General features: G+C 35.1%; 1 protein-coding gene across 1 annotated transcript in view; it reads left to right on the plus strand.

The window, feature by feature from the left end:
• The window catches only part of Ttc23l (tetratricopeptide repeat domain 23 like), a 32085-nt gene extending 19803 nt beyond the window's left edge, over nucleotides 1-12282 (plus strand). The window contains exons 8-11 of the mRNA XM_063258053.1: nucleotides 1767-1875; nucleotides 6828-6955; nucleotides 8388-8537; nucleotides 12196-12282. Coding sequence (XP_063114123.1) covers nucleotides 1767-1875; nucleotides 6828-6955; nucleotides 8388-8537; nucleotides 12196-12282 — 474 coding nt within the window. The remainder of the gene's footprint in view (nucleotides 1-1766; nucleotides 1876-6827; nucleotides 6956-8387; nucleotides 8538-12195) is intronic.
• The last annotated feature ends 2229 nt before the right edge of the window (nucleotides 12283-14511 follow it).

A 14511-nucleotide genomic window follows, 5' to 3' on the forward strand; every position in this document is an offset into this window, starting at 1 on the left:
GAAAATGCTGCTTGGAAGGCAGCGCTCCGGTGCTTGCAGAGAAAGCAGTCTGGGTTTTCAGTTCAATTCTTTCTGAAAGCAGTGGTAAGAGGAGAATAGATAAAACAATAAATATCAGTGTTTTTCAACAATAATCATGAGTTGAAATTCACAGAATGTTTTTATTCTGTGCACTTGAGGATATAGTAATTTATTTAATCCATATGGTAGTTCTATGGAGTAGGTATCAGTTCTATTTCATTTTAAGGAAAAGTGAAGCAGAAAGAGTTATAGCTAACTCAGATGAAGCTGTGCAGCTAACAAGTGTCAAAGCAAGAATTTAAACTCAGAAAATCTGATCGTAGAACCTATACTTACAACAGCTACACTCTAAAATGTGTCTTGCCGCTACAATGTTGTCTGATAGCACTTCAGATCTCAAACCACCACACAGAATTTGTCCTATGAAATATTAACCAGGCTGGTTTTCTTGCCTTTGGGTATGGACTGGATATTTTTACTTTTCTTTATCCTTCCTAAGTGTTATTCTTTCCATTTGAGCACAAAAAATAATAATCTTTTATATTTCTTTAGTGCTTACTACTTGCCAATATATTGACAATATAATATATTCATTATATATATATTATGAATATATGTAAACACTTTATATATTTATAATATTTACAACAACTGTTTTTGACTTAAATTATTTTCATCATCCCTGTTTTGCATTTGAAGGGGTTAAGTGACCTACTTTATATCATAGTAAGAGGCTGAGTTTTCATAAGAATTCAAGGAAGGGGGCTGGGGATTTAGCTCAGTGTCATAAGCACCTGCCTTGCAAGCAGGCAGTCGTGAGTTCAATCCCCAGTACCGATAAAAAGGAAAAAGACAAAACAAAAAAAGAATTCAAGTAGTATAGCTCTGGAATCCATGGTTTATAACTGTCTTTAATGCCAAACCCTTGAGAGGCTGGGCTAAGATTATAATTTTATTTTTGCTGTGAAATCTAGTGAAAATAATATTAGCTAGCATTTCTTAAGAACTTACCATGGAGTGGTTACTGTGCCCAGTGATTTTCCTTCACTAACTCATGTAATCTTACCTAAACCCTAATCAAGTAGGAACCATATATTTTTTCTGTATAATAAGGTGGAAGTACTTGCTCAAAACTCATAGCTAAGAAGTAACTGCTCTGTGACTCAAAGTCACTTGCAATGGTTTAAATAAAAGGTGTCCCCAAAACTCAGATGTTGAAGGTTTGATCACCAGTGTAGCAGTGTTCTTGAAGATGTTAATCTCACCAGTGGATTAACTCACTGATGAATTGGTACCTGAGTAGGCTATTAGGAGTTAGGGCACAGCTGGAAGAAATAGGTTCTGGAGAGCGCATCTTGAAGCATTGATTATATATTATTCTAGTCTCTGTTCCCTCTCCATGTATCTCTCTGTCTCTCTCTTTCTGTATCTCTCTGTCTCTCTCTCTCTTGCCACCATATTTCTGCCATGCTACAGGCCTAAAGCAATGAAACCAGCCAAACAGGGCCTAAAGCCTCTGAAACCATGAGCCAAAATAAATGTTTCTCCCTTTAAATTGTCGTTGTTGTTATTTCAGATATTTAGTCATAGTAATGAAATGCTAATACATCATCCTTTATTTAATTCCCTGATTAACTATATATTGACTCTGAATCAACTGGAAATTCTGTGAAAGTGACTAGAAAGTCCATAATGAGATTCTATCATTGGGTAGTTGCCTTGTCATTATTTTCTTTTTTTTCCAGGCCTATTCTATCTGTGTTTCTTCGTTCACTGAAATCAGCCCCCAAACTGCAGAGGTGGGTGCGTTATTAGCCAAAGCTTATGCCATGTCTGGAGACCCCCAGCACAGGGGTAGGTAGAAAAGATTTCTTTGCAGTTATTATTTCACAGTGACTTATAGGAAGTTTGTCAGTGAATGATTTGTGCCTGCTACAGAAAGATTAAGCTAGGTATGATTTTGTATAAAATTCATTACACATTGATTTGGAACTGGTAACATCCTCCAAATTGGTTGAAGCATCAGAACCAATAATATAATCTATTTTCTGGTTCCTTTATTTCCTTATAATTTCAGCATATTTCACATTTATAAAATATTACATCATACACACTATGAACATGACTTGTGTTATGTTGGTTAATGAGGAAATCTAGTGATATAAAAAAAAACCCTTAGCTCCTCCTGTCTTCCTCCACTCTCAATACCTTTGACTCTTTTCCTCTGGGTTATAAGAAATAATGTTTGTAGCAGTTAGAATTTTCTTGATTTATATTCAAAAGTGAGGTATGGAAAATCTAAAGGAAAACTAAGTGGTTAAACTAAGTGGTTTGTTCTTCCACAATAGTCTTTTGTCTGGCAAGGTTATCTTTTTTAAGTGGATGGCTTGGGAGAGATATAAAGCAACTGGTGAAGGAAAAATATATCATTCCCAGCTGGTGTGATGGGATTAATGGATACTGATAGAGTTCATGTCCTGTTAGGAAGAATAGAGGATTTGCGAGAAAAGCAATTAGAACATCTTTAAAATATGTACTTTCTTTTTATAAAAGCAGTCCATTTTGGTGATGTTATTTTCCAGTTATAGGGAGGAGGAGAGAGAGGGAGAAAGATTTATAGAGAACATCTTACATTCCACGTTTTTCCATTCTTTTATTCCTCATGTTGTTAAACGTTTTTCCAGTTTGCAAATATTTTGATATTTTAATGGACATTTACTGTTTTCTTATGTAGAAATGTTCATGGAACACTTTCTGATTATATCTTCTGGTGAATTTTTTTCTCCTTTTAAAAGTTCCTTTTGTATATTCACACTATATGTACATCTTGTATACTAGAGGTTTTTAAAAAACAGTGTTATAAGATTTAATATATTGATACATATGCAGAGTGTTTAGCTTTTTATGTGAAAATAAAACTACATAATCTTGGGAGATTCCAAAGAGTTCCTTATCTTTTTCTTGCATACTAATTTTTAATGTTAAAGAAAATATAGATTTACCTTTAGATCATGTTACTCATTAAATTACAGATGTAATTTGTACATTAAAATTTAAAATATAAATCAGCCAGAAGAAGATGTATCACTGGAATAGAAATTATTAAAATTAAAAATTGGAGAAAAACTTTTGAAGCACAGAAAGCTATACTATGAAAGACACGGTTAACAGACTAAATTACAAAAATATCTAAAACTATGTCTGCCACGAAGTCTATACATAAAATTAAAAACAACTCAGTTGGTATGAAGGGATCATCTTTTACAGAAAATGAATTTGTAATTAACCTACTAAGAAATCTCCAGGTGCAGATGATTTCACTGTGGAATTCTACCTAATAACTATTTAGGAAAGGAATAAAACAAATTCTACATAATCTCCTCCAGAAAAAGACAAGTGAAGAGAACTCTTCTTAACTAACTTTATGAGGCCAGCATTACCCGTATACAAAAACTGGGCAAAGATATTACAGGAAAGAAAAAAAAAAACCAAAGAAATAGTACAGACCAATATTTTCAATATTTTTGCCTGTGTACAAAAATCCTTAATGAAATACAATATAAATATAAGAAATAATAATATCATGAATAAGTAAGATTTTTTTTCCTCCAAAATGTCAGGCAGTTTTCGTATTCAAACTTCAGTCAATATCCTTTACTGTATTAACAGACCAAAGAGAGAAAACACACAGTCATTATCAATTGATATAGAAAAAGCATTAGGTAAAATTTAACATTAATTCATCATGAAAAGGAACTTTCTTAATCTGCTAAAAGGTGTACTGAGAAGCCTGACAGCTAACATTATACTTGATTGGAAAAGATCCCTTAAGATCAAAAGCAAGGCAGGATGTATGTTTTCATTTTTTTTCTTCATAAATCTTCACTAATTCAGCAAGGCAAGAAAAAGAAATAAAAGAAACATGATTTAGGAAGAAATAATGCCCCTTTTTACAGAAAACATGATTGCCCCTATAGAGAATTTCCAGGAATCTTAAATTAAGGAGTGGCATTAAATTGGGCCTATAAACCCAGCACTGTGTGCTGTGGGCATTTTACAGAAAATGATTTGTAGTTAACCTACTAAGAAATCTCCAGGTGCAGATGATTTCACTGTGGAATTCTACCTAATAACTATTTAAGAAAGGAATAACACAAATTCAACATAATCGCCTCCAGAAAATACAAGTGATTGAGGCTTGAAGGCAAGAAGGCCGAGGCAAGAAGACTGGAATTTCTGGAGCTCAGCCTGAGCAACTGAACGATTTAGGGGAACCTTGTCTTAAAATTTAAAAAAAGGGACCAGAGATGCAGCTTACTATAAATGCTCTGGGCTCAATACCCAGTAACAAAAAAATGAGATTAAAGTTAGCAAAGTTATAGACTAAAAAGTCAAGGAACAAAATTCAATTATGTTTATATATTGTGATAATCTGGTAAAATTAGAAGCAAAATTTTTTTAGAAAGCCCACTGCTAGGTGACAAAAGACATGCAGGATTTGTGTGCTGCAGACTCCAAAACTCTGGTGAAAGAAACTGAGTAAGTGATGAGACGTACTGTGTAGATTAGAATATACATGTAATTTTTTTCCAGATCTGATCTGTGGAGTTAATATCGCAGTTAAAATCACAGCAGGAATTTTTGTAAATATCAATAAGATGATTCTAAAATTTATATGGAAAAACAAAGAAACTGGAATAGCTAACATGATTTTGAAAATTCAGGGTACAGTTAGAAGAATAATAGTATCTGATTTTAAAATGTATGATGATCAAGAGAGTGTGGTGTTATAAAAGGGATAGAGATATCAGTATCATCACACCAAAAAAAAAAAAAAACCAAAATAGACTTTTAGAAAAATAGAAATTAACTTTGAGAAAGATGCAAATGAAATTCAGCAAAGAAAGGATAATCTTTCCAACAAATGGTATTAAGTCAATGGGATCACCACAGGAGACAGTAGAAATGAAAGGACCGCAGAAGGGCTCTGTAGGGTAATTCCCTTATGTAAATGCACATATATGGAAAACGATATAGGTGTAGAGAACGTAAGAGTCCAGTGGAAAATAACAACTAAGTGAGATTTGAAATTATTCCTCATCCTGCGTCCAGATCAACTGACAGGAGACCGCACACAGGCTTAGAGGTATTTAAACATAGTTTTTGCCCAAGTTAGTGACTCAGAATTGAGCTCTGCCCTCACAGGGGTTATCCCCAGGAATTCAGACTAGGACTAAAAACATTAAAACTTGAGAAAATTATTTCCCATTTCTGGTCTGGCATGTAAGGGCCTTGGAAATCATCAGGTCCTAACAACAAGTAAAAAGTAAACTGGAAAATAAACAGCTCTTTCTAGATCTGTCAGAGAAATAACATATTGGACAAAACAATATCTCCTGATGAGTTTTTGCAAAAGGGTGATTATAAAACAGTGAGACTGGCTCTTCCCTGCTCTCTGGCTTCTTATCTCACCATATGATCTCTCTCATCTCTCTTGTTCCCACCATGGTGACAGCCACCAAGATGTGAATGTAGCCAGGACAGCCCTTACCAGAGCCAGAACTATGCTGTTTGGACTTTCAGTCTCCAAAATTAGGAGCTAAATAAACCAGTGTTTTTAAAAAACATAAAGTATCCAACCTTAAGTATTTTGTTACAGGAATAGAAAACAAATACTAACATCTGAAAAACCTATACAGCTAATATTACTAGTGTTGTGAAAATACAAGTTTCTCGACACTAGTAAAAATGTTTCCAACTGAGATCAGGAAAATTGCTTTTCAATATCATACTAGAAGTTCTAGCTAATATAATAAGATAAAAATATACTGCTTTTGGAGGACAAAATAAAGCTGGTTTATTTGTCGAAATTGCCCTATACCTAGAAAATCTGAAAGAATCAACAAAAACAACAGCAGACTTCCTGGAGCTAATTATTATATATAGTGTATAAGATATTAGGTCCATATACAAAGTCAATTGCTGCCCTATATATAATAATGAACAAGTATAATGTGAAATTAAAAACAATACCTTTTACATTAGCATTCAAAGAAATGAAATGTGTAATTATTTAAATCTAATAAAATGTGCACAAAATAAGAAAAATATAAAATATGGCAAAAGATATTAAAGCATTTAACATGTTTGTAGATAAGGAGACTCAATATTGTTAAGATGTCAGTTCTTCTCAACTTGATCTACCGATTCAATAATAACAGGTTATTTTGTGGATATTGAAAACTTATTGTAAAGTTTATGTGAGAAGCAAGAGGTATGGAATGGTCAATATTAAAGGTGAACAAAGTGGAAGACTGATATCGTGTCACTTCAAACATTACTATAAAGCCATAATAATCAAGAAATGTTGCATTTCATCAGTAATAAGTATATAAAAATTACAATTCATTCTGTTTGTGTGTGTGTGTGTGAGAGAGAGAGAGAGAGAGAGACAGACAGACAGACAGACAATCTCAGTGAACAGTGATCTATATCAGGATTTTAGCTTAAAAAAATATATATATATATATATATATATATGTAGTCCTCCAATGCACCTGGAAGACTAGTATGGCATTTGTTTTGGTTCTTAAGGTAATAAAATTATTCTGACAGAAGCTGTCGTTTCCCACATAAAAGCCATGAATTTCATCATGAAAAAATCATCTGATACTATCAAATCATGGTCCATATGAGACCTAAGATGAGACCAGTAATGGACTTTAACATATGTCAGTTGATCCAAAGAGGATATCAGACAATTGTGAAGGCTATCAGCTTGCCTTAAATATTTATATTTTTTGCAGATGCTGTGGAGGTATATTTTATAAAAAGTATCAATGCATATCAAGCAACACTGGGCACAAAGAATCGTGAAACATTAGCCATCATTGAGGAATTTTGCAATTGGCTTGCCCAAATTGGGAAAAAACAGGTAAATATGTTTAACTCATAATCACTAGTTTGTTTATTAGGCTTAGGCAACCTTTTTTCATATCACAATTCAGAAACTGGAGCTGAGACAAATCTCGGGTAAAGCTAGAAATAACACAAGATTAGTGACAGGTGACTTTAGTAAAAAAGTATTTTTCTTGGATCTTGGTACATGAAGTCCTTTCTGTTTAGAACATAGATAAACTCTAACATTAAATTAATACTTGAAGTAATAACTGGTATCTACCTTTTGGATTTAGCTGCCAATGTTTTTTTCTTTCATAATAGTGTTTTTGTCTGACGTTCTTACTAGACACAATTTTGTTTTCACATTATAAAAAGTTGCAGAGCTACAAGAAAGGCGATATTCTACAATAATACCTTGGTTCATGAACTTAATTCTTTACATGATTCTGGTTACAAACTGAATTGGACAAGAACTGAATCAGATTTCCCCATTAAGTCAACATTGATCCCTAACACTGAATTTGATTCAATTCTCATCCAATTCAGTTTGCAAACGAATGAAGTTTTTGAACCAAGATACCACTACATTAACGTGCAAATATCTATCGATGTAATACACCAACTTTACAAAGAATAAAAACCATAAAATCATCATAAAAATACAAAAATAAATGAACAAAATTCAGTACCTTTCAAGATTAATCACAGTGAACAGAGTAGGAACAGAAGAAAATTAACACAATAAAGGCACAGCTGGGGCCAAGGGTTTAGCTCAGCGGTATAAGTGCCTGATTGGCAAACACGAAGTAGTGAGTTTGAGCCCAGCACCAAAAAAAATAATAATAATAATAATAATAATAATAATAATAATACTCACAGCTCATCTCATACTTGAAAATGCTAGAAATCTGAAAGTGTCTCACTATGTAGTTCAGGCTAGCCTGGTCACTGAGCAGCCCAGGTTGGCATCAGACTTGTAGCAATCCTCCTGCTTCAGCCTGCCGGAGTGCTGGGATTACAGGCATGTACCACCATGCCTGGCTAAAAGCTTTTTCTTCTAGATCAGGAACTTGACAAAGATAACCAGTTTCACTGAAAGTATTTGCCAAAGCAATTAGGCAAGAAAAACAAAAGCATCCAAATAGGAGAGGAAGAAGCAGAATTATCTCTTGCAGAATGATAGTGTTATGTAAAAAACTTGTCCTCAACCTTTCATCTGAAAATAAAGTGTAATGATTCTTATCTCATAAGACAGCCAGGAAGACTGAATAACAGTAACATACATATGAATTAACTTCTCTATTACTAGCTTGGAAATTTAACTCTTAATGGAAGCACGTTAAGTTAGGTGATACATCATAACTGACAGATCTTGGTGGGTTCCTCCTCCACAAGCACAGAACCTGTATGCTCCCTCAGAATTGCCAGGTTGATTGAAAAAAGAATTTTTGTTTTTAATCTCTTAGGAAGCTTACAGACTGCTAAAGGCTTCATTGAAGTCTCAGGTCATCAGCTATGGTGATTGTAGTGAAAAAGTGGCTGAAACACTGTATAACATGGGCACAATCTGCTTTGCCAAAGGAGAGGTCAGAAAGGCAAATCACTTGCTCAGGAAGGTGAGTTAAGGAGGGAAAATGCTGGCTGGTTTTGTTATGTTTTCCCTGGGCTTATTAGCAAAATGTAAGAAATAATGTATGTATGAAACTTTTCTCTTCGCCCCACCCTTCCTTGCCTTGCCTTGCATGGTGTCCCCTCCTCCTCCCTCCCCCGCCCTCCCTCCCCTCCTCTCCTCTTTCCTTTCTCTTACCCCTTCCCCCTTCTTTCTTTTCCTCTTCCCATTCCCTCTCCTCCCTTCCCTTTTCAAGATGTACTACCAATCGGTATTTATAGATCCAAGGCTGAAGACTTAGTAAAATAGGTAGAAATATTTCTATGTAAAGCCAAGTTTGTTCAAAATCAGAGGACAAATCAGTAGAAATTAACTAATGAGTGAGCAGAGGACAGAGTCAGAAGCAATCCACAGAAAGACATTGGCAAACATCAGATCTAGAGAGGTTTTTATCTTGTTTTGGATTAACTTAATATAAAGGCAAAATGGTAAATAAGAGATGGGGACCTTATTTTGAAGATCCAAAGAAAAAGAAAGCCTTCTGAATATAAATTCTAGGAACCAGAATAGCTTCTTCAAGGAAAGCATGAACACAGGAATAACCACTAATGGGTGTAGAAACTTAGGAGAGAAAACTTGAGGCCCAAAAGTGAGATGAAACCTGCTAAAAGTAAGAGAAGGAGTTCCAGTGAAGCAACACATCTAATAAAATTCAAATCAAAAATAACAGAGCAAGCAAAGAGTCTGAACAAGCTGATGTTGAGCAATATGTCTCAAATCTAGATTTGAATCAGTAAAAAGAACAAACTGCTCTCGGAATTAAAGAGAAAGGAGAGAGAGCATCGACTTTAGATGCTCAAAGGAAGCCCATTTGGCAGACAAATACAATATCAAGGATTGTGTTTATAGATTTCTAGTGATACTTATGGTTATTCCTCCTGAGAAATTCAAACTTAGTACAAAAGAAATCCAGTTGTCATGGCAGCACACATCTATAACTCCAGCCCTCCGGAGGTTGAAGCAGGAGAGTTGCTGTGAGTTTGAGGCCAGCCTGGGCTACATAGTGAGTTTAAGGCCAGCTTAAAGTATAAGGCAAGACCCTGTCTCAATGAAAGCTTTTACAGTTTAAACTTTTTATGTGCTTCTTTCACCCAGCATAAATATTTTCAGATTCATCCCTGTTGTTGTGTGTAGCATATATATTATTTTCTTTGCATCCTTGACAAAAATTGCTCTGTGTGTGTGTGTGTGTGTGTGTGTGTGTGTGTGTGTGTGTGTATTTATTTCTGGACTTTTTCTTCTGTTCCATTGATCTATTTTTGTGCCAATACATGCAAGCTTAAGCACTGTGGATTTAAAACAACCCTTAAAATTGGGTTGTTTTCTAATTTTTTCCCCCTAGTATCAGGGATTGAACTAGGGCCTTGTGCATGACAGGCAGGTATTGTACTGTTGAGTTTCCATCCAGCACTATCAAAGTTGCTGACAATATTCTGCATATGCAGAGGAACTTTGGAAACTCTATATGAATTTTAAAAATAAAGCCTTCTGGAATTTTGACTGAGGTTCCATAGAATGCATAGATAAGTTTTTAGAGGTGACATTTTTAAAGCAGTTATTCATCTTACCTAGGAATGTGTTGTGGCACTCTATTTATGTAATTTTAAAAATTCAATAACATTTTATTGTTTTAATCTACAGGTATTGTACATCTTTCTTTAGATATAAGTATTTGTATTTTTGATGCTATTTTAAATCTACCAGGCAGTACACACCTGTAATTACTGCACTTGGGTGGTTAACACAGAGAATCACTGTGAGTTTGAGGCCAGTTTGACCAACCTACTGAATTCAAGGGCAGCCTGAATTACACAGTGAGAGCCTGTCTAAAAACAAACACCAAACAAAAAAGCTTCCAGTTTTGAATTTCATTTTCTAATTGCTTGTTGTTGGTAATAAAAATAAAATTGATATTTTTGTATAATAATCTTGTATCTCATGACCTTGCTAACCTGGGCATTTTAGTAGCTGTTTTGTAAGTTCTGTTAGATTCTCTACATAAATGATCAGTTGACCTCCTCATCTGCAGATAAATGCAGTTCTGTATTTTATATTCTATTCCAACTTAGATGACTATTGTTTCTATTCTCATCCAAAATATTTTTTTCCTATCAGACATTGTAATTTTCGCCTTCTGCATTTTGCCTTGATATATACGTGTGTATCTTTTTAACACATGGAATTGTTACAGTATTACATTTAATGTACTTCTTTACTAGTTCTAATACCTGTATCAGTTATGAATTGGTTTGATTAGTTTTTTTCTCACTAATCTGTTTCTTTGAAAACCTAGTAATCTTTATTTTTATGCCACACATTGTGTACTTTATCTTGTCAGGTGTTGCATATTTTTGCATTCTTATAAACATTCTCAAATTTCATCTTCCAGGACAAGGTGGTTTCCAGTTTAATTACTTGGAACCTTGGTCCCTTCACGTTTTGCTTTAAGAATTTTTGGATGAGCCTGGGCACCATTTATCAATGGCTAGTTATCCTCTATTTCCAAGACACGAGCCTTTTGAGTTTATCACCCAAAGATCGATGAATAAGGAGGCTTTCTAGTTTGGCTGGTGGAGCAGGCACCAACCTGTCTGTGTTTCGTTTAGTGTTTCAGATGCTTCTTTCTGCAGGTTGGGCCGTTTCCTCACATGCATATTTTAATCAGTTCTCTGCTGAGAGGAACCACTGCAGATAACCATGGTTCTTTTTCTCTGAAGCTATCTTAAGACTCTGCCTTAAGAGTCTCCTGGGACCCTTTGTCAGGGAGTCTGGTGAGCTCCATTTATTCCCTCTCATCTTTGTTGTGATATGACCAAAGATGACCAAAGCAGTCATTTGAAGCAACAATTGGATTTATCTCATTTGCTTTCTCTCTCTCTCAGGGATTGTGGTTTTTTATTGCTTGATGTCTAGTGTCTTGAAAATTGTTTCATGAATTTTGCCTCTGTTTTTCTTTTTCTTTCTTTCTTTTTCGTGACTGCATGCTTGCAAAGCAGGTGCTTATGCTGCTGAGCTAAATCCCCAGCCCTTTCTTTCTTTCTTTTTCTTTCTTTCTTTCTTTCTTTCTTTCTTTCTTTCTTTCTTTCTTTTTTGGGTGTTTCATGTAAAGGGTGAATCTGATTCCTACTGTCTCATCTTGGCTGGAAACAAAGGCCAGTGATAAAGTTAAAAAGAAAACCACCTAAGAAAAATGTGATGCAGCATGAGAATGAAAAGCAGCTTTGGGATGTATACGTAGTTGTCATTTATCTCTATTCATTTAGTTATAGCTATTTGGGAAATTCTGGTGAGAACTACTAGTACAGCCCTGTTTTAAGAAGTGATGCAATCAGTTTTTGGCCCCGTTACTTTGGTTATTTGTCAGCATGATTGGCAGTGGCAAGTTCAGTAAAATGGAGTATATATACAGCATGAGAGATGCAAAAGGTAACTAATGAGATTAATGCAGATCCCTTTTCCTCTTTGGTAAAGAGCCAATGATATTAGCACAGGCATTCCAAATGTAAACTTGGGATACGCCACTTTGTCGTTTTAGTTTGGTTTGCAATCAAGGATCTTGCTATTGGAATCTCTTTAACCTATTATATTTCTCATTTTACCCCTAGTGTCTGATGATTCAAATACTTATATATGGAAATGATCATAGTAAAAGCAGAGAGACAAAAAACCTTCTTACTCTAATACAGAGGTGAGTTCTGACCATCAACCATGTGATCAATATGAATATATGCATAACATGCTATCTCTCTGATTCAACTAGCAGGGTGATACAGGCTTGTTATCGTTACTAATAAGGCAGAATCCTACTGCTGCAATGGATTTAGCTAATGGAGAGAGAACTGATTTTATATATCTCTTGAAACTCAGTATTACAGGGGTTGGCTGCAATGATACTTATAGTATCCCTTTCATTGCTGAACATTATTGCTAAATCCTGCAAAGTCTTTGCTGACACAGTGTGATAGTTATGAGATGAATTTATACAAAGTCAGTACAAAGTACATTCAAATTATTTTTATTGACTTACAAGGTCTAGGTTCTCAAACATAAGGCAAACATTTTGTGTTTGTTTGTTTGTTTGTTTGGTTTTTACTTAGTTGCCTATAAAGTAATGAAAGTGTTTCTTCAGGTTTTTTTTTTAATGTCTAGAATTTAAGTCAAAGAGATTTTTCTTGTGTGTCATCTTGCCCCATTCTTTAGTTTCCTCATGTCATTGATATTTGTTCATCTCAACCGTAGTGTTGACCTGGAAATATTTTCATGTTAGAGAGAAAGCCATAAAGCCAGACATAGGGCACCTACCAGTATTCCCAATATTTGTGGGGACTGAAACAGAAGTATATCAAGTTTCAGACCAGCTTGGGCTTTGTAACAAGTTCACGACTACCCTGAAATTAATTAAAATTTGTTAAGTGTATACTAAATCCCTAAAATTGAACTAGTTTCTGATCATAAATATTTGATTTAAACTTCACGAATATTCAGTGTGAATGTTCTCATTTGATGGGAGCCATGTGTTCTATAAAGGAATTTGCTTAAATTCCACTCATTTATGGAGACCAGATCTCCACTCATTTATGGAGATCCAAGTAAGTGCAATCCTCAGGGTTATGTGCTTTTCTTGCTCCCCCCTCAAAAAATCCTCTAACAAAGAGAGGCATGGTTATGGGTGAGAGTTAGGGCCCTTGATTGCATTCACTAGATCTGACTCTTGATCTGTCCCTTCTCCTAGGGGTAACAATGCTATGCAGGGGGGAGAAGAGGTGAGTAAAGCAAGTACTTGAAGCGCTTCCCGTCTCCACCCACCTCAGTCAGAGCTACATCCAAGGTAGGCTCTATAGAAGGCTGTCACCTTTTATCATTTCCAGAAGACAAGGTTCTCTGGCATCCTCCTGTAATGCTCAGACTGGGAGCATATCGAGGACAGGGAAGTAGGGGAAGATTGTGTTGTCGTTGCCAAGGCATTTGAAAACATAATTTTAAAAATCAATAACCATAAAAATCTGAGAACTACAATACAGAACTCTTTCTATTTTTTGGAGTTTATTGTATTATGTATTTACACATGCTATTTCTGGTCCATAAATCACACTATTAAGTACATATAGATTTTTTCTTCTTTGTTCATGCTCAGGAATTTTGGGATTCTTGTTAAAAATCACCTAGCTGATGTGTTAAGATTTGAACCTAAATTGATAAGATTTCAAAAATGCTATTTCTTATAATTGTAGATATAGGTAAGTGTAAAGTACTTGCATAACATACACAGGTCTTGGATTCAATTCCCACCACCACACTTAGATACATCTTTCTCTGTGTAATAAGGGATTTTGAGTCTGATGAATTGGTGTTTACATATAGGCATAATTGTTCATCAGGTAAGACTTCAAAACCCACTTTATATGAGAAGAAAAAAGAAAACCAGGCATAGAGACACATAACTATACTCCTAGATACTTTGGAGGCTGAGGCAGGAAGATTGCTTGACTTCAGGAGTTCAGGGCCAGCCTGGGCAATACAGAAAAACCCCAGCCCTTTAAAAAAATACAGAGAAATTTCATAAGAGCTGGAGTAAACCTGTTTTCTCAGTAGCATAAGGTTGCTTTTCCTTCTAGTTTCATTGTTCCTCATTCATGACTTGACAGGAGTCACAAAAGGAGAAGAAATTAGGAGACATCAGTTTAACCTAAGATAGTATGAGTTTCATTAGGTGCTTAAAGTCTAATTATTCTGTCTGTTGATGACAGCCATACACCTATAAGGAAAACCATATAAAGGGGTAGAAGAATCTTTTTGAATGACTGCTGTAGCAGAGTCAATAAAGATTTCCCTTTCCCTGAAACAAGCCCCTATCCCATTTCTCAAGAACTGCTGAGCAAAGCTGTAGAGAAGTAGCCGCCAAGGACCAGATGTCAAAGTGC

Source organism: Cavia porcellus, unplaced genomic scaffold (genome assembly GCF_034190915.1).
Source record: "Cavia porcellus strain 051 isolate PalLab524CR breed Dunkin Hartley unplaced genomic scaffold, mCavPor4.1 scaffold_11, whole genome shotgun sequence".
Classification (NCBI taxonomy): Eukaryota; Metazoa; Chordata; class Mammalia; order Rodentia; family Caviidae; genus Cavia; species Cavia porcellus.